The 19,350-nt window shown below is 37.3% G+C and overlaps 1 protein-coding gene and 1 long non-coding RNA gene across 6 annotated transcripts in view; both read right to left on the minus strand.

Moving 5' to 3' along the window:
- Positions 1-18,865, minus strand: part of nkx2.1 (NK2 homeobox 1) — a 66,498-nt gene extending 47,633 nt beyond the window's left edge. For 3 of the 4 annotated variants that reach the window (XR_013579486.1, XR_013579485.1, XM_078562776.1), the window contains exons 1-2: positions 18,360-18,865; positions 16,773-17,396 (exon numbers count right to left, since the gene is read on the minus strand). Coding sequence is in view for 2 of the 4 variants with exons in the window: in XM_078562776.1 (XP_078418902.1) it covers positions 16,773-17,396; positions 18,360-18,738 (1,003 nt within the window). In the remaining 2 variants the exon portion in view is untranslated. Of the gene's footprint in view, positions 1-16,063; positions 17,397-18,359 lie in introns of those variants that run through there. The other variant, XM_078562775.1, reaches the window with a different exon arrangement.
- LOC144693204 (uncharacterized) lies at positions 5,981-15,497 on the minus strand. 2 transcript variants are annotated; one of them, XR_013579487.1, is made up of 4 exons: positions 15,250-15,497; positions 12,709-12,847; positions 12,296-12,401; positions 5,981-6,584 (listed from the first exon to the last, which is right to left on the minus strand). It is a non-coding gene; the product is annotated as an uncharacterized LOC144693204 (long non-coding RNA). The 2 variants fall into 2 exon arrangements; XR_013579488.1 differs by lacking the exon at positions 5,981-6,584 and adding an exon at positions 7,417-8,668.
- Positions 18,866-19,350: the final 485 nt, after the last annotated feature.

Below are 19,350 nucleotides of genomic sequence, written 5' to 3' on the forward strand. Positions count from 1 at the left end.
GGTAAAGGCCAACAATCAAATTTGTCAAAATCTTTGGAAGGAGGTAAGCTGAGTGGCCTACAAGAAGATCAGGCCCACCCAGTGAAAAAATATTAAATTTTGAGTAGATGACACAACTCTTACTTTATCCTCAGACTTTTCAGACACATCCTCGATTCTTTAAAATTGTTCTGCCTAAATGGTTTTGGGTGCAGGTGGGAATGCACCATGCACCTTGTGTACCACTTCACAGGCTTCTTTTTCTTACTTCTTTTGGTCCTTAGCCAATTACAAAACAAATGATACACTGAGTCAAATTTCTATCAACAATCAGGGTTGGAGCTCTCTTCAGTGGTGGATCAGCTCTCACAAGCAAACCAATTTGCAGACACTGTTCTAATGCCAGTTATAAGTGAGGATTATGAATGCAGTACACATGTAATGACTGAATATTATAAGATGGTGCACGCTGAATTTAAATATCAATTATGCCAGCATTACCTTTCCCAGTAATTTTACCACAGTGATTCAGTGCTTTAACATCTGACCAGCCACTTCATTCAGGTATCACTTGTGTAGTGATAAAGATAGGCAAAATGTGTGCTGAACTGCACTCTTATGTTAATGGACCTAACACATAAATAGTGCAGAGATGAATAATAATGCCATCAGTAAATTCCAGACATAAACTTATCAACATCCACTCCAATGTATGAATTTAAGTTTTTTTCCCTATATCATACAATTCATCTGCTAACAGATTTTCTTAGAAACAAGGAACCAACAGCAAATGGAATACAAATAAATGGGATTGCACTAAATTAAACTAGTGCAGATTTCTACAAAGGAAAGGACACAGTCCAGAAACTGACCTGTATGGGACTGCTGGCACAAACTGTCCATGGGAAATAATCCTTGCATTGGAACTGGTGTGCCTGTACCACATCCAATATGTGACCGTCAAGCTGTAGATGCATGCTGAGCATCGTCAGCAAATCAGCATTTGATTTGGAGCCACTGTGTCACTGGCAGCATCACTTAAGTTGGTCCTGGGAGAGAGAGGAGTGATTGGGAGGAATTAAAGCAATTTGGAGGGATGGGGGCAATCAGAAATGGGGCAAGAGGATGAGAAAGGGGCAAGCAGATGAGGCATTATAGTGGAGGCAGGAGAAGCACTCCTGTCCTTCCCAGCTCCACATTCAGGTAAGTTTTTTTTTAACAAACTTGCCTTTTTGTTGGCGGTCTCCAGCAGTTCCTTTTCAGACTGCTCATTAGGCCACATGTAGGCCATGTTTTCCTGAACGCAGTGTCCAAATGCTGCCTACTTTTGAGGCAAACCAATTTTGCAAAGTAGGCCTCAAGGAAGCAGTAAGCCTCTGATTTTCCTATGCAAAGAACCCAATGCTCATTTCAGCGCTAGTGATGGATGACTCCTTTTATGCCTTCAACAAGTGTCACGAATGTGGCTCATCACCACCTGCTCAAGGGCAATTAGGAATGGGCAATAAATGCTGGCCTTGTCAGCGACGCTCACATCCCAATGATAAACAAAACAATTTTAAAATGACTGGGTATTATTGAGTATTTCCATGAGCCTGGTCTATTTGGGAACAGATCCCATACCTTTTGTATGTCAACTGAAACCTTAGAACCACGAGGAGCAGAATTGGAAAATCTCACTTATCAAGATATCAGATCGAGGAAAGAGGCCAATTGAACTAAAACACTGAATAAGTAACTAACCTATCTACGAAAAACTCTTCTATAAATTTAGAACTTTTGCTCAGCAATCTGCCCATGTGCAGTTTGCAACTGCCTTGTCCAAACTCTGTCCCCTCCAAAATATTGATCCGAATTGCCTATAGGCAATGAAGAAATTTTTAAGTGGTTCTTTAGATACATCTGCTGCAGAGGTCTAACTTGAACAGCTTGCAGGAGGCATCATTTATTTTTAAACAAACTGGCTAAAATACTAATTAATTGGCTTAGGAATTTTAAGTCTTTGTGAAAGTATTCAGCAAACTCACAGTAGACCCAGAAATAAATTCATAAAACAACGCATGTTGACCTAGAAACCTTTCTCAAATCCAACTTCTAAGGATTTCATGTTGCATGGAAATTTCTGAGTGTGGCACTGCCAAAAACGTATGGTGTCGATGGTGACATTTCCTATGTACTTTGTTTTAGGTTGCCCATACCTTATATAGGTCAGGAGCATTGGCTTAGGCTTATTTAAGGATACTTTCAAAATGCTGGCAGCCTTTTAATTCTTCTTAGCAGAAAAATATTTGATTATTACAGTTTATTTAAACTATTTGTAAGGCTGTGCATTCCAAAAGAGACCAGGATATGGCAGTTGGTCAATAGGGGATGTCAAATCATGATGCTTCAGGCACAGTGATTGTGTGAGGCAGGCCCATTGATCAGATGGTCTTTTCCCACCAGTCATTTTTGTATCTTCATATGTAAGAGAGTCTTGATGATGCTTTTCTGCATGTAAGCAGAATATTTTCATTGGAGAGTCCCTAGGCCAAGAATGGCTCCATCTTACTAAGGTTTCCCCTTTGAAGAGATTGGTGTGGTTGTATTTTGAATTATGTATATATTACTTGGTATTATTCAGCATGCTCAAGTCTTATGCCAACAACCATCGACTGCATCTCAAAACGGTCAAATAAATTTAAAGCCAAATTATATTCCATAAAAATGGTATGTTGAATGAAAATCACATTTGACTTTCCTTCTCTTTTACATTTCTAATGTTAGAAAATAACTATTGGCTATTTACAAACATTAAAATCTGACTGCTATTCCAATGCTAACTAGTGGTTCTCCCTGCACACATTCAAATAAATGTGCATAAAACACAACTTTGCTTCAACATAGAATAATGAAGAATTGTGGTATAACTGGCACTCACTCTCAAAACAGAGAATTGAGGTAAAACTGCATTCTTTAAAGTCCCAGTTATTTAATGAAATTGAATCTTGAAGGACATTCTAGTGTGCCTTCATTATTTAGAATGTGTTATAATTTCCCTGACAGATATTCCCAAATCACACTCTCATTAAAAACTTAAAATTATCATAATGCTTTGATTTTTCACCACATCACTGAACAATGCAAAGAAAATAACTTCCATGTGTACACAACAGCACAATACATGTGAATGATCCAGGCACTGAGCCTCCAGAACACTTGTAGAGAATATGATTTTACCATTATTTCAACAAGCAACTCCTGTGGGAGGATCAAATTTGTAGTGGCTACACAACTTACAACACTAAGGAAAGCACTTATATATACAGGGAATTATTATGGCATCATATTTTGTAAGCTTTCATAGTGAACCCTCCGTAATGGAAGTGACTGGAATTTCTACACTAATTTAATAAACATTAATAGATGGCTAGCAGCCCAATGTAAAATAATAACTGAATGATTCTATTACTGCAAACTGTAAAAGTAAAGCTTGAGTGCATATCAACACAATTAAAAAACCAAAATCCTGCCAATACCTTATACCTTTAATTGCAGTTTTGTCTATTTACATCACAGGACAAACATATGAAATTCTATTTAAAAAGTTGGTTTAAGATGCTTACCACTTATTAGTTCCACTTTTGGGTAGTTCTGCTCTTCAGCCATCAGAAAATTAAATTCAAACTGTACTATATCAACAATAAATGCAAGAGCAAAACCTGACCTTAAACTGAAAACCATTAGGTAACTTGTACCTAGATTCTATTTATGGCATTTTTAAAATTCTTTCATGGGATGTGGCATCACTGGCAAGGTTAGCATTTGTTGCCCTAATTGTCCTTGCACTGAGTGACTTGCCACACCATTTCAGAGGGCAGTTAATAGCCCACCACATCACTGTGGGTCTGGAGTCACACGAAGGCCATGGTAAGGATGGCAGATTTCCTTCCCTAAAGGACATTAATAAACCAGATGAGTTTTTTTTAACAACAATCAACTATGGTTTCACAGTCACCATTAGTGAGACTTGTGGCAGGGTTTGAACCCTTGCTCCTAGGATATTAGCCTGGGCCTGGATTACCACTGTGCCACTGTCTCCCCTGAGGTATTGGTACATATTATCTCATACAATCCTCATCTGGTGTCTCCTATCTATCCAAATTTGTGCTCTCTTCCACAATTTGCATGTTCCTACTTTTAAGTTTTAACAGAATAACGTTCAAAGTATTCATAACTCATGCTATTTATGTAATGATGGAGAGTAAATATCACCGAATATCTCCATCAAGAAAATGAGTAACCCAGCAAGTATCAGCTTTAAACTCCAAAGACCCAACTTGTTTTCCGGTGTATTTGTACTGCAAGTTAGCGTTAGTCCAAAGCGATTGGACCGTCACGCCAGCAGTGAGTAACTCAGGAGGCAGGACTGACTAAATTCCAGAACACGGTCGACTGAGTGTAAATCCTGCGCCATGACAAAACCTGGTGTGCAAAATCTGTTAGACTCCATGAACGCTGCAAATCTACCTAACCCTAACCCTTAAATTAAATATTTGGAGAGCAGAGAATTCTCTCCTCCACACTTTCTAAGCTCTGTGCTAAACAGGACAGTTAACGATCCTGGAGGCAAGTAATGTACAGTAAGCAAAATTGTAGTTGGCAGGAAGCTGTGCTGCAGCATTTGGTCTCAAACCAGTGGATGCAGTGTAAATGCGCCCACAATCGAGTCCAATCCTATCTGTACTATAAACTGGCTCGTTTTTCAAAACAAAACTTAAGCTTTTTTTTTAAAAGAAATGGCCACGTGTTCCTCTTTCCTCGGTACAGCTCATTGGATCCTCTTCTGGGCTTTTGTAATCAACTCACTATGACAACCCGCCGACATGTCCGCGACTTGGCTTGAGTGACAAAAATTGCAATAAACGCGCCTCATGGAGTCTGTAACCAAGTGTCACCCAGCACCACGTGTTGTTGCTGTGACTACCGTGTGGAAGCTGGAGTGAGCAGGCGCAGTAAGTTCCGCCGGCTGCTCCGCCTGCACTCAGTGCTGGTGACTGCAGCTAACCGCGCTGCAGACGCAATGGAGAGTGATGAAGTCCTAGACTATCTCTACTTCTTCCTTCAGAATTGACAGGGTTTAAGTAGTTCATTCATAACAAATTCACCGCAATATGCACTTTGACTTGGTATTTCTTCCCTATTTCATCGCAAAAACTTCCCCACATGATTCGGTATATAATTTTCATCAATATAAAAACAAGCTGGCCTCCTCTTCCCAATATTTTAACCACCTCGTCATGTGAAATATTCCACTTTTCTCCGCGCTTTTTTAAAAATTCCAACTGGCTTCCACATATTTACAATATATTCAACCCATCCAGTCGCACTTGAACAAGTCACAGAAAGAAACGTATTGACCCAAGTATTTTTTCTTTGGAATATATTAAATATTTGGGAAAAAGTAGTATTTATCGGTTTTAACTTTGCAGTAGTAAATGTTGTTAATATATAAGATTTTTTCCCATACAAGTCGTGTGTTTCCTGTAAAACACTTTAACCTTAATGCTTGGGGTATTTGTTGATTTTCAGAAATGGAAACATGACACTCCGTAACTGTCTTGTCCTTACTTTTACTTTAAACATACGTGGCTAAGTTTGTATCACTGTAATTTTAAACACGTCAAGTAAGATATTTTGTTTTCGTTCTAGAATCGAAAATAATGCAATTATTCTTATAGACAGGGGCTTCTCTACAGGACACTGAAAGCAGTCTTTTCCTGCTTGTAATAGTTGTGATTAAAATGTATATTTTTGGAAATAAATTAATGCGTCTGTTACTCATAAGCTCCGTTTAATAAAATGACGTCTTAATGTCATCACCATTGTATATGTCCATGGAAGGTTTTGCTGTCTAGTGACCTTATTTTTGAATTCCCTGTATTAAACCGGTATCAATTTTACTTACTTGCATTTCCCCATACAAATACAAAACAAGGAATGCTTAGAATTTGATGTCATTTTAAAGCATATATTTCAAATCTTATTGAAACCAATGACTTGTGACTTTAAATAAAAATCCTTAGTTATACAAAATAAAACAACTGTTTGACATAAGTTCAGGTGTGTTGAGATATAAACTGGTTACTTCCGAAAATTCTGTTTCCCAGAATAGAATCACAGAGTGATACATCAAGGAGCCATACTTGTTAAACATGATGTTATCCTTTTTATGTTGACCTTTACATGAAACCTAGAATAATATATTCACCCTGCAATTCGCAAAAATCTAAGACAATTGGCCTTCTGTGGGATGAGTACGAACCAAAACCGCTGGAGTACTAGAAAATTAACGTTGTCTTTATGTCCTAGAATGTAATATATATGTGTGAATTTTCGGCTTAAAACCCCGGGGATTAAATTAAAAATGTTACAATAACCGGAGTCACACACTACTTTGGCATTCGATGTGTACAAAGTGGCAATGGCGGTATTAAACACTCCGATCATGGTCAAAACTAGTAATTCCGCTCAGTTGGTAATTAAAGGATGGAATGAATTTTTTCTCTACTTTAGTGCATCTCCCAGTATCCAGTAAGTCTGCACGCAGTTCCTTTTATATACTTCTAGAATTAAAACAGTGATTCCGATAGTAAACTGCGCCCTAACATACGTGAATTGAAACAGCTGGAAAGATACATCCACCACAACAAGCAAATACAACATGTAGAGGCAGAGGACGCATGCAAAGCTATTCGGGAATTAAATTGCATATTTCTAAATTAGAAACATAAACCATGAACTTCAACAATTTGGTCCATTTATTAAAATTTATCTGACGTTCGTTGATCTAAAGCAAGGCAAATAGATAAGAGCAGGAGATAACACTATGATCTGTGTGTGCGATCACCGTAATTGTAGCGATAAAAAATAAACGAGAGCAAAAAACATACGAGGCTACAAAGTCATGAACCGAATGGACCTTTCGTATAAACTTATCGCTTGTTGTGTGCTTATGGTGACACCTATATCCTTTATTCTGTATGTGGGTTTTGATTGGAATATGAATTGCTTCTATTGATACGCTTAATGGAATATGTTATTGGGAAGTAGTGAGTGGCTGAAATACTTATATGCTTCGGCAAAATTTAAAAGACTGTCCATTAATAGCGATGACTACCCTGTCACTTAATTTTCTACATTTCACGGGAGAAATTTTGCAACGTTGTACTTTGAAGATCATCACTTAAAATGCTCAGAAGAATCAAATACAAATGGGGTGGAAAATGTAAAATATATCGATGCATACATTTCAATGAAGGCATCTTAGTGATCCATTGGAGTAAATAAATGACCATTGTCAAGCACGCTTTATTATTCGTTCAGTCAAGTAAGCAATGCATTCATTTTTGTGGAATTGACTGTTCTCCTTGTTTTATATATATATATATACTAATTTTAAGTTTACACACTGACAACAAAGCTACACAGCTGAACCGATTAAATAATGCACTTATTAATTATTTGGAAAATATTTCACATGTTAATATTAACAAAAGCTTTTTCTGGTTACTTGTTATGTACAAATATTTCAAGTTCCGTCCATTTAAAAAGGCACAAAAGCACAATATTAACATATATTAATCCCTTACAAAGCCTTTTCAATGTTAATTTGTGCTAAGAGTGGTAAATCTTCCATTTAGTGACAGTAACGTCAAATAAATTATGAAGCCTTTGTATAATTTCACGTAGAATTAGAAAGATGGACAAAATATGTTTTGGGGAAAATTTCCTAAACAGATCCTCCCAAGAACTATATATTCCAATAGTAATGTTATTCTACGTGCATTGATCTGTATAGTAATTGATATCATGGTTGTTTTAAGTATAGATTGCTTTGTGGTCAACATTACTGGGATCTTCATTACAGATTGTTTGCATTTTTCAAAATGTACAATTGAAATTGGTCACGAAGTCAGTTTTTAAGCATTTTCAAAGTTTATAGTGACACTGAAAATTTAGTAGGAATGAAATATTGATATTTTAATATAATTTAGCTCCTTCAAATACCTTTGCTTTTGTTTTAATGCATTAAGTACAAATATTACTTTCAGTGTGCATACGTACCTTTTTTACTACTCGATTTAATTAATTGAACAATAACTCAGATTTCATGACGAGTTTAAGACATATACAAAGGATGTCTGGTTTATTAAAAATAGTTTAAGACACAACCAATAAAGGTTGCCTAATAAACCAGTTAGGATATAACGCAAGAATACCGCTAAATATTATTTGCTGCAGTTTTAAGGCGAACTACAGGTGACATGCATTTCAATAAAGTATTAAAGAATATTTGGTGGCAAATGTACTCTTGTTTTTCTAATGTTGTTCATCTGTTCATCATTCCCTCAAGAAGATGCAGCAAAGCCACTTCTAGTACATTTTCTTAACATATTTTGTAAAAAAAAATTCTTGTAGATTGAGAACGGTAAACAACTTGCATGAATTGCAACTTTTCAATGGGAATAGTCGCTAATTGTTTTGATTTTCGGACAAATTTGAAACAGAGCTAGATATACGAAATATCTGCTGACCATCTTGAGTTTTACACACAGTCGTTGAAGGATGGAGAGAGATGAGTGCATGCACGCTTCCCACAAGTAATTTCCAACAGTTACAAGCAATCCACCGAGACCACACAGAGAGTCTAAAGAGATGCAAATATAATCCGTGGTCACTCTACAAAGCTTGAGCAAAATGTGCCAACGCCTAATGGAAAAGCAATCATTTCTCAATCATCGGCTGCTGTTAAGATTCCATTAGAAAATTATAGAAATAGGATCTGTTTATGTACATGTTAGAGAACGATCTGGCAAAATCACAGCTTCAGTGTGAGTGGCAATGGTGCATAAACGCTGCCATTTTGCCGAAGTACGGAATGTATTTACACTAAATTCAGAAAAGAATCTTTCACTTGAAGCACCTTTGCACTTGAACGCATGCTGAATACAGCTAAACAGGATACTACTATGCCCAGTAACTACATTCTGAATATATTCACATTTTTGAAAGGATTTAATATCAATAGTTTGATGTATTATGGTTAGATAACAACGTTGTTAGTCTGGTAACAATGTTGTTCCTGTCCAGCTCCTAAGTGGTCATCATTATAGATGACCCTGTATGGTCGATGGTCGGAAATATGGCTAATCACTAGATATAGTTAAAGTGAAAGTGCTTAAAAGCTGAAAAACGGACTTGTTCGTTTTCCACGATATCAATTCCTTTAGGAACGAAAGAAAAAGAAAACTCGTTTACTAATCCACTCCCCCATAAATAAATACATTTTAGCTGCTAATATCTAAAAACTTCAACAGGTTCGATTACAATTAAATAATACAAAAAAGCTTATAATGGGCAACTATGCCAAGATGCAACACGTTGCCAAATGTGCAGATCTTTACTAAAGCCTAGTATTTGTTTTAACCCCGTTTTTAGATGAGTAAAATTGAAAATGCAATGCAAGCCGTCCAGTTTTGTGTTGCAGGAAAGGAACAATATTTGTCAACTGACACTTCAAAGTAAAGGGTTCTCGTGTGCTAGACAAAGAGTGGTGCTCCAGGATTGTAAAATATAGCCCCTCAAACTGAAATACTTTTTTTGTTTTGTCCAATCTATTCATATAATTTGTAAATATTAACGAGTAATCCAAGATTGAATCAACAAAACCTTGCATTTTATAAATGAGCACCGCTGTATTTTAATTAAAATAATGAACACAGTGCATTCTACAAGCCATTACTGCCTTAAATATGTGAACCAGTTACCTTAAATTGAATTATATTAACAGGTATAATGAAGGACTGACGCATCCGAGTAAACCTGGATTTAGGTAGTAATCAACATACTGTACCCCGCAAATGGAACCGCAGTTGCTACTAACTATTTGGAGATTGCAAATATGAAATGACAATGTGGAGGTACAATGATATATGTGGAAAAAGTGGTCATAGAGGTGCAAAGTTAGATGTGGCACCCGAGAGTTCACAACTAATCTCTGGAAGTGTGTATTATGAGACGAAATTCATAATTAAGTTTCCTATATTATCGCCCTAAAGGCAGGAGATAGGCATGTGAATATTTTTAGTTATAAAACCTTAAGTATATGTTCCCAACGCCTATCACGACTTTCCATTCTGTATTCATTCTGAATCATTCACCATCCAGAGCTTTCATGATTGCAAATGTGCCTGTTTTCAAATGGAAATAAGACACAAACTGATTATGTGTGCTGAATCCGAATCAGCCGTTGCAGTCTTCTGAAAACCCGCACTGAAAAGAAGCTGGCTGAAGACCTGTGCAACCGGGCCTTCTTATCTGAGTGGGGTCGATCTATTTTCCAACTTTTGCCATTTGTGAGTGTCTCTGCTAGATAATTACACTGCCATTGTAAATTGCCCAAACAGAAGCCAGAGAGTGGTGCTCTTCCTCGTCTGGGTCTTGCTACTGATTTTTCCAACAATAGCTTCAATGACTTGCATAGAAACGCCTTATTGAAGTGAACAAATGGTAGCGACATGTCTCCGCGGGGAAAAATGAGAAATCATGAGTTTTGAGTTGTTTGTCACTGCTGCAATCTTTACACAAATTTGACTACCATTGATTGTACCCGAACATTTTATCTGCTGATAGACTTATGGTGCAGGATCAGAGAAATAGCTCAGTGCTGTTAAAAGGCTATATCCGAACGTTACTGTTACGTAGCTTTGCAGAGTTGCGCTATTGAAGAAATAAACAATTGCATCGCAGCTTAACATTTTAATATTAATAAAACTAATTACCCAACCATTAATTTTTTTTGCAAATTTCCGAATGTAAGGTGATTAAAGCTGGAACGTTAATGTTAAAGCCAATTAATGTCCGTTCAAGACCAATGGAGACAAGCTGATTTCAAAGTAATTCCCTGTGCCTGCCTATTAAACGTCCTATAAAAGATAAATAGACATATAACTAAAACAATATGTATTTATCTCATTGTTTATCTGCATTTTGAAATGTGAAGACATGAAGTATAATTTCCATTAATATAATTACATTTCTTCCAAAACAAAGTTTTATTTCTATACAAGAAATTGTACATTTATAAAGTCGTAAATTGCAGTTACAGCTCTTGCTGCATTTCCTAACATGGTCATCCCGTTTCCTGTGAAGATACTTTTGTCAAAAATTTATACGAAGGAGGGTATGATGTACAATATGTATTGAATATAATGTTGCACAACCTACTGCGGGGGTAGTAGGAATTTCGTCATTTTAAATTATAAATTCCGTCCGAAAGTATCAGACTCTGCCCAATAGTTGTAGCAGTGCTTAACATGGTTGATATTCTCGTTTCGTGATTCAGATGAAACGCGAATTATCAAAAAAGACACCGATGATAAGACATCTTCTTCGTACGGGACAATTACTATAAAACAACGATAACTGATATTCACGAGGTCACAATGCTAAACCCCCCATTCCAGCTGAACGTTGGGCCTTGATAAGCGCTAGTAGATTTTTTAATACTATTTTCATACACAGTGTGAACTAAAATCACTAAGCAGCGTAGTCTACCTCCAACGAAAATTTGTTAGCAGTTCACAAATACCCAGAAGCAAACTGGGTTTTCTTGTGTCTGTTTTCACACTGTCTCGTAGGCCGCCAATTTTAATCAGTGTTTCGTTTCCAGGTCAAACGGGAACACTTGAGCGCCAATGCTCGATGATTTGTGGTCATTAGTTTCGGTACCACTGCCTTAACGTAAGGCGGTTTAACACTAGTTTCATCTCTGTGAAGCTTTGAAAACTGGCTATTTCGCCTCCCTTGGTTTAGAACATAACCCCAATGGAACAATCTAGAAATTCTACCCATCGTTGTTTCCGTCTTGAATGAATAGATTAGAAGCAGCAATTATGAAGATTTATCTAATGCCTAAAAATAATGACGCTAACTGTACCATATTATTTACTGTTTTGCTACATGTCCTTACAAAATCTTGCTAGATTAAGTTTCGTCTCCTGCATGACTGGATTTTCCGATTTTCGCCAGAGTTCCGTTTTACTCCATCCATTATTACAAATGCAAACAGAAAACATAAACCTCGAGACTAACTACCATAATATGTTGTTTCAAATCAAATGGCATATAGAGAGAGAAAAAGTGAGAGGGAGAGAGTGATTTGCCATTCCTCTGAATTAAAGCATAATTTAGATCTTTGGAGTTCATACATTTTAGAACAATATATGTTAGAACAACATAAATAACAGGATCAGATTAAACTCGAAACCATTACCTGTTTGAATTTGCCAGGTAAATTCCATTATCGAAGATGGTGCGCTACCCGTAGCGATCACGTTTCTGCTTGACAAGCTTGCCGAGAAATTAACGGCCTATTTGTTCTATTGCACCTGGAAAATTATTCAATCGATGAGATTATGCTACGAGCAGTACAGTTTGTGTTATGGAAATTTTAAATTTCAATTAATCTGGCTCAGGCGGATGTATGATTTCAATAATGGTTGCCGTAAACTAGAAATTTTCGAGGTGGAAAAATAAAATTATTCTCTGCCGTGTTTATGTTGAAGGAACGATTTAGAATTGTAATTTAAGAAAGTTTGGTGTGTGCTTCCGCATTGAGGGGGCAACTGTAAATATATAAACTTGAAATACAAGAAAGTGCAATTAGGTCTCTCAAAGTTCTTAAACAAGAAAAAAAAACATTACCCGGGTACCACAATCTGGAAAGATGTCAGTTGGCCACGATGACGGATAATAATTTTCTTTCTGAATCCTTGGTTATTAGCTCAGTAACAAACTAAAAGCACTACGCTACTTCAGAACATTCCTTTGGAAATAAAAAAAAGTAATAAAATTTCGTGAATTTAAAGAATGAGAATCTGAATTATAATTTTCAGATGCAGAGTTCCAAAAATGTACTTGAAGGCCATGTCATGTTCAAATCTTTAGTTACGAGTAAATGTGGAGGCCGCTGTAGAATAAGTTTAAAAAGTGTAACTTTCGTTCATCACTTGGTTCTCCATCTGAATTATACCGACGCCGAGCTCCGGTGTATTGCAGTTATAATTCCTCCATTTTAATGTTCTATTCGAGAGAAAAAAAACCCAAAATATTCCAGTTGCATAAACATTTTCCCATCTGTTTCTAAATCCTTAGGCCTCGTTTTTTAAGTCTCTGTACTATTCTACGCTACACTGACATGTATATTGCTTCACTCGTAATCCTCTACTTGGGTAATCGTTGCTAATGTATTATTTTAAACAACTGGTGCATTGCGTATGTATTTTCAATATGACTAGAAAGAGAAGAGATTTTCTGCAAGTTTTGCAATGGACCGCAGCCTTTCATAAGGACAGCATTTGTTGACTTGAGGAATTGTACAATTCAGAATGTTGTATAGAACGTTTGGAAGTACAAGTATTCATCTGAATATAAATTCATATGAAGCATATCAATTCTATCCTTGCCTTTAGTTGTAACATCCTTTGAAATACATTCCGCCGACCCTATAACGCTCTTAAGTGTATATTTTCGGACTTAAGTGACGACGTATAATTCTGGAAACACGTATAGATTTGCCTCCAAATCTAGATTATAGAACAATAAATACACAACAGTCGTCACTTGACAGTCAACTGACCGCTTACCTTTGCTTTTTTTTTATTAGTTCTTACTTGGGACAAGGAAAAAGAGCTTGCATAAATTAATTCCAAATCTTTAAAAATTAATTAATACTTCTATTGCGATTTTTTCATTTGTTATAAATAAAAGGATGCAAATTTGAAACGCTCGATCCCTTTGCATAAACGCGGCATGTATTAACTCACCTTTTTTAACAAACTCCGATGCTTTGACCTACCTGATAGCTTCAATTTTCCCAGATCATTCTGTAGCACCCAGACAATGGAAAATCTCTAAACACTCTGTGACCTTAATTTAAACAGCTCCCAGATCAGCTGCATCTTTATGCATTCATCAGCGCGCAATACTTGGGTTAAAATAAAACAAAATAGTAATGGTATTTTTAATAACTGGAAATCCACTCAGTGCATGCAAAAATATCTTAATCGGAATGCTGTCTAAACCTTCTCTTGCAGCATTTACTGGGCAAGTGGGGCCTTTAGTGTTTACCCCTTAACTCTGCCATGTTTGTGAATACCATCTGTTGAAAAACCTAAACCTGAATTATCTCTTGAAGAAACCGTTAAAACTTAAAAGTTAGAACAGATTAATATATCGCCCATAAATTTCTCTTTGGGGTCTTCTCGGTGGAACTCATCCAGCATGTGCCCATGAAAGATATTAAAATGTGTCACTGCAAAGGGGTCTCCACATCTTTTTTCAGCATTATAAATATGTAACAATGCAAAGGTCCCTTTAAAAGGCTCTTTTTCTTGATGTGTTACGCTTAAATAGCATTGAGCTGAATTTATAAAGTGAGGTTGCTCGTCAGTAAATTTGGAAGGGGGTGAATGCCTACCTTAGTCGTAACAGTTAAATTGATTTCAGAGAGACTATGATGTCAGACATTTTGGCTCTAACAGAACACCGCAATAAAGACACCAGCCTATGTTCTGCAAATAAGTCAGTGTGCTTCATCAAAACGAACCTTGTAAATGTTTGATCTTCTGTTGTTTAAAGGGCATTTAAAAAGCATTAACTGCATTGTTAATTTTAGTGTAAACATCGATCACCACTGTTGTCTGTCGGTGAAACAGCACTTCGTTTGCTGTTAAAATTTCTATCACTGAGGTTTGTTAATAATCAAACATGAAACGATCCACGTCATAAACGGAGAGTTTATCTTTTGTGCGAAAGTGCGCCTGACCTTTTAACACTGAACAAACTCGATCCTGCCACAGGATGAAGAATCAAATATAGTTTCGAATTCAAATTATGTTGGCCATTTCCTTTCCATGGGCCTTTCAAAGGGATCGCTCTTTCAGTCTAATCGCTATATTTCCAATTCCGATACATAACATTATTAGAATATTGAAGCTTTTTCAATTACTCAAATTTTGTATTCAAATCGTTCAACAGTGAGGATGACTGACGGATTCAGTTGCCCACCAAACTCTTGCTCAGAATGAGTCCCAGCGCTGTTAATACCTTTGAATAAAATTTGACAGGTAAACTGATTACTGGATCACGTATTTTGAGCATGTTTAATTCTCGTCTCGAAATGTGCGCATACTGTCACTAAAAATACACACATTCTTGCGAGCTTACTTTTAAAACGGCAAGTGCAGGCCGTGCGACACGTAGATCTTTGCCTTTTGCCTACAGCAAACAACTGAGATTTCCTTAATGCCAAAACAAACAGTGTCTTCCATGGAGAAATCATTCTTGATCGTTCTAATTGAAATGCACTTTGGCCTCATTAACTACTTTAACTTTAATTCACTCTGTGGAATTAATTCAAAATAAATATCGGGGAAGCGCTCTATGTTTTCACATCATTACTCGGATCCATTCCACAGTTTACGATCAATCGACAAACTGGACTTTCTAACGTTTGACATTTGTGGACTTTGAACTGTTGGTCACCAACAGCGCCAGTAACAAAACCGATTATTCTAACCGTAATTAGAATGTGGGGGTTAAAATTAATTTACATCACGCTTTAAAATACACTAAAACTGAATCAAATGTGTCTCAGTTAAAATTACATGTAAACCTGTCTATACAAAAAGACAGCATAAAACATATTGACAAGAGAATATCAAAGTATTTCTACGTGTCCTTACAGTAAATGGTAAATCAAATATAATATCCGATTTCTTCAGCTTTTAGATATCGAAGAGGCTTTACCTGCGCCGTTAAAAAATGAGCAGGAAAATCATGGGATATTTCGGAGATTACCTTTTGAGGTAACTGGAACACGTTATCCATTATCTCCTTACCTGCTTTATGTAACTGAAACTATAAATTCGCTACAGATACATTGCGATGAATTCCAATTGCGCGACACAGATAGGGAAATAGTAATGGTGAAAAATAAGGGAAATGTTCAATGATCTGCAATAAAACAGTTGTGGGTATTGCGGTTTAGGGTTTCATAATTTATTAGAATCTCTCAGAACTATATTTATACCAATGATCTATTTTAAGTTACAACAAAAACGACTTTCTTACGCCGGCAATAACGAACAAACTATCAAATACTGTACACGCTGAGTCCATCATGAAAACATTTTTACAGCATAATATACAAATTACTAAAAACTATAAATTCGGCCCAGACATGTGCATTTTACAGAAATATACACCTACGTTTTATAGTAAAAACTAAGAAAATGCCAAGTCGTGTTAAATAAACCTATTTCCTTCCTTTCCGAGGAAAGGATTTTACTGGGTGTCACATTTTTGTTAACTATTATTTTGCGAAAGCGTCATTCTATACGAACCCCACAAAAAATATTATGTTTACAGATCTTGCATATGGACAGATCTGTGTTGCGTAAGGTTCAGCCTATTTCTGCATATGGAGCAATCGCTTTCACTGTGATATAAGTCCAGCCAGCAACATGTGCATTCCATGTCTACAAAACAAAATAAATTTACAGCGTTTTGCCATCACTTCAGCCGGAGCCTCCTCCTATATTGATGCATATCTACGCAAATTAGTACCTGGAACACTTTACCAAAATACAGCAGATATGGATCAATACAACATGGTGTTAAAACACAAGCCAAGTGAATCATTCACCAGGTCCTACCATACAGTAAAGTAGAGCATGACATGGCTGTACCATAATCAGAACTAGAAGAGTTTAGGTGAGACAAACTAGTGACGTGGCTTTGGATAGACGAAGGACTTCCTGAGGTTTGTCCTAATTCGGATGTCTGGCCTGTGTTATTTGCTTGCTGACTTGGGCCGTGAGCAGTGCCATTGGTAGCCACTGTGATTGATGTGTTGGTGGATTGCTGTTGCTGGCTCTGCATGGTCGTGGTTGGGGCATTGACACCTCCTTGACATGGTTTGCCATCTTTAACCAGGACAGGCACAGCTACTCTTCTCGGAGATTGTTGCTGCTGTTGGCAAGTGCTGTTGTCCTGCTGCATGTGCTGCTGAGCTGCCTTGTCTTTAGCTTGTCGCTTCATCTTATAGCGGTGGTTCTGGAACCAAATCTTCACCTGAGTGGGCGTGAGATGGATCATACTGGCCAAATGTTCCCTTTCAGGGGCTGAGAGGTATTTCTGCTGCTTGAAGCGCCTCTCTAACTCATAAACCTGGGCTTGCGAGAAAAGCACTCTGCGTTTTCTCCTCGGTGTACTCTGGAGTGGAGCCATGGGTTTGCCAACGTCTCCAAGAGAACCCAAAGCGCCCATTCCACCCATGTTCATTCCTGAGGACGGGGTCATGAAGCGGGAAACTAGAATGGGGATTTAAAAAAATCATCTTAGACAAAGGCGTTTACAATTAAGTGTGTACATGTTTTTAAAAAAAAAGAATACATAAGGTATATTTCAGCACAGATTCAAGAGCCAAAACCACATAGCGGTGTTCTATAAAACTAACCAATTAAATAAACATATTCAGATCTTTCTTTTCGTGCGGTAATTTTGAGTGCTCTGATTCCATCTGGTAGCTTTAAAGGAAATGGGTTTCTAATATATATTTGCGAAGGATTAAGAATTTCAGGCACTTTTACAAAAACTGGGCATTACAAAAAGGTTTAGTTTACAGTGTAAGTTTTTTTATTTCTTTGACAGGTAGTTTTGCCAAGTAAACTATAAAGGATTATATGTATTTCATTTGGGTAGAAATGCTGTTGCGGGTTTCAAAGAGTAATATGTACATAACTTTAGGAAAGTGCGTTAGATTTATTTAAACATTTTAGACATTTATCAATGTAGATAACAACACCACTTCATTGTGCACGAAGCAAATATTCCTTTGCAATATCATTCCCACATTGCTAATGCGTGGTTTAAATATTTAAATACTTTAACCTGGCCTCATTAGTACAGTGCTTTAAACACAAATAAAGCGCCTTGTTTTGAGAGAAATGTTTGTACTGTAGGCGATAGGATAATTTAAGCTGCCCCTTTTTACACCACAAAACACACCGACAAAAACCACGTGAAGTAAGATGAAGCTATTTGAAATCCACCTGAGTACTAACTGTACCATGTATTAAGACCATTTCCTTGCTCCGACCGTAATGAAAAATCAAAACATGCAAACCGCCTGAATTAAAAACACATGACATTGGAAATAGTGCTTTTAAGCACCAATCCCCCAAAATTTTGTACACTTGAAATATTTTACGGGTTGAATATCTTGCCGTATAACCGACTAGTAGTGTTTATTAGAAGCTAATTATTCCACTTACTGGATGAAAAGCGTGGATCCGGATTCGTCCCGTACCAGCCTGTCGCACTTGCACTGTTCCTCATGGTATCTTGGTAAGCAGGAAGCTCGCCCATGTTGCCAATATTGCTAATATTGCCGTTGCAGTAGCCTCCCATAGCAGCGTGTGAAAGCTGGGGTACCCCGTGTGACATGTGGTAGGTCGCCGCAGGGACCGACGTATTATGTCCGATCGGGTGTTGTTGCATGCCCGGCTGGGAGACCTGTGGCTGCCGGTAACTTGTCAAGTGAGCTCCGAGGTTACCCGCTGCGTCCATGCCAACTTTCTTGTAGCTCTCCTCGATGGGGCTCAAAATATCTGAAACTGAGAAGGGCGTAGTATGCTTGGGGCTCATCGACATGGTTCAGCAGCGAAGTAGGCAAATTTGTTGAACGGATAAACAGTGTTATGTTAGCGCCGATCTTGTGGACGTACACGTAAGAGAATGATTGAAGTCCGCCTTAATTGTATTAAGTCGAGGCTATAGACCTGCGAGCGCCTAGCTTTTGTTTGTTGTAGCCAGGCGCCAGGTTTTAGACAGACAGGAGAGGCGGGGCATGAGCGCAAACGAGCAAACAATAGAACTCAACATCTTGCTAAGATAATTAGGTAACATGCTGATGGCAAGGTAAATACTTTCGAGTTTACCTAGCCAACATATTTTACTTTTGTGAAATATTAAATAACGGGCTATTTGAAGGTATTCGTTAATTCAGTGCATTACCTTAAAGGATGTACAAAGAGGTCTCATTGCAATATTAGTGGTTATGTTTACGCGAAGGTCAGTGTTTAACGCTGACTTTTGATACCATAAAGCCAGGGGATAATTGTACTTCTAGATCGTGTTTTCAGTCTGGTTAAATTATACTTAAGCAATGTAAAAGTGCACTTGCTACCTAGGAATAACTAAATATCTTTAGTCAGAGTGGCAGCATAAATGCTTGTTCGCTTTGTGACTATGCTCGATATTAAT

The sequence above is a fragment of the Cetorhinus maximus genome, chromosome 18, assembly GCF_964194155.1.
Source record: "Cetorhinus maximus chromosome 18, sCetMax3.hap1.1, whole genome shotgun sequence".
NCBI lineage: Eukaryota > Metazoa > Chordata > Chondrichthyes > Lamniformes > Cetorhinidae > Cetorhinus > Cetorhinus maximus.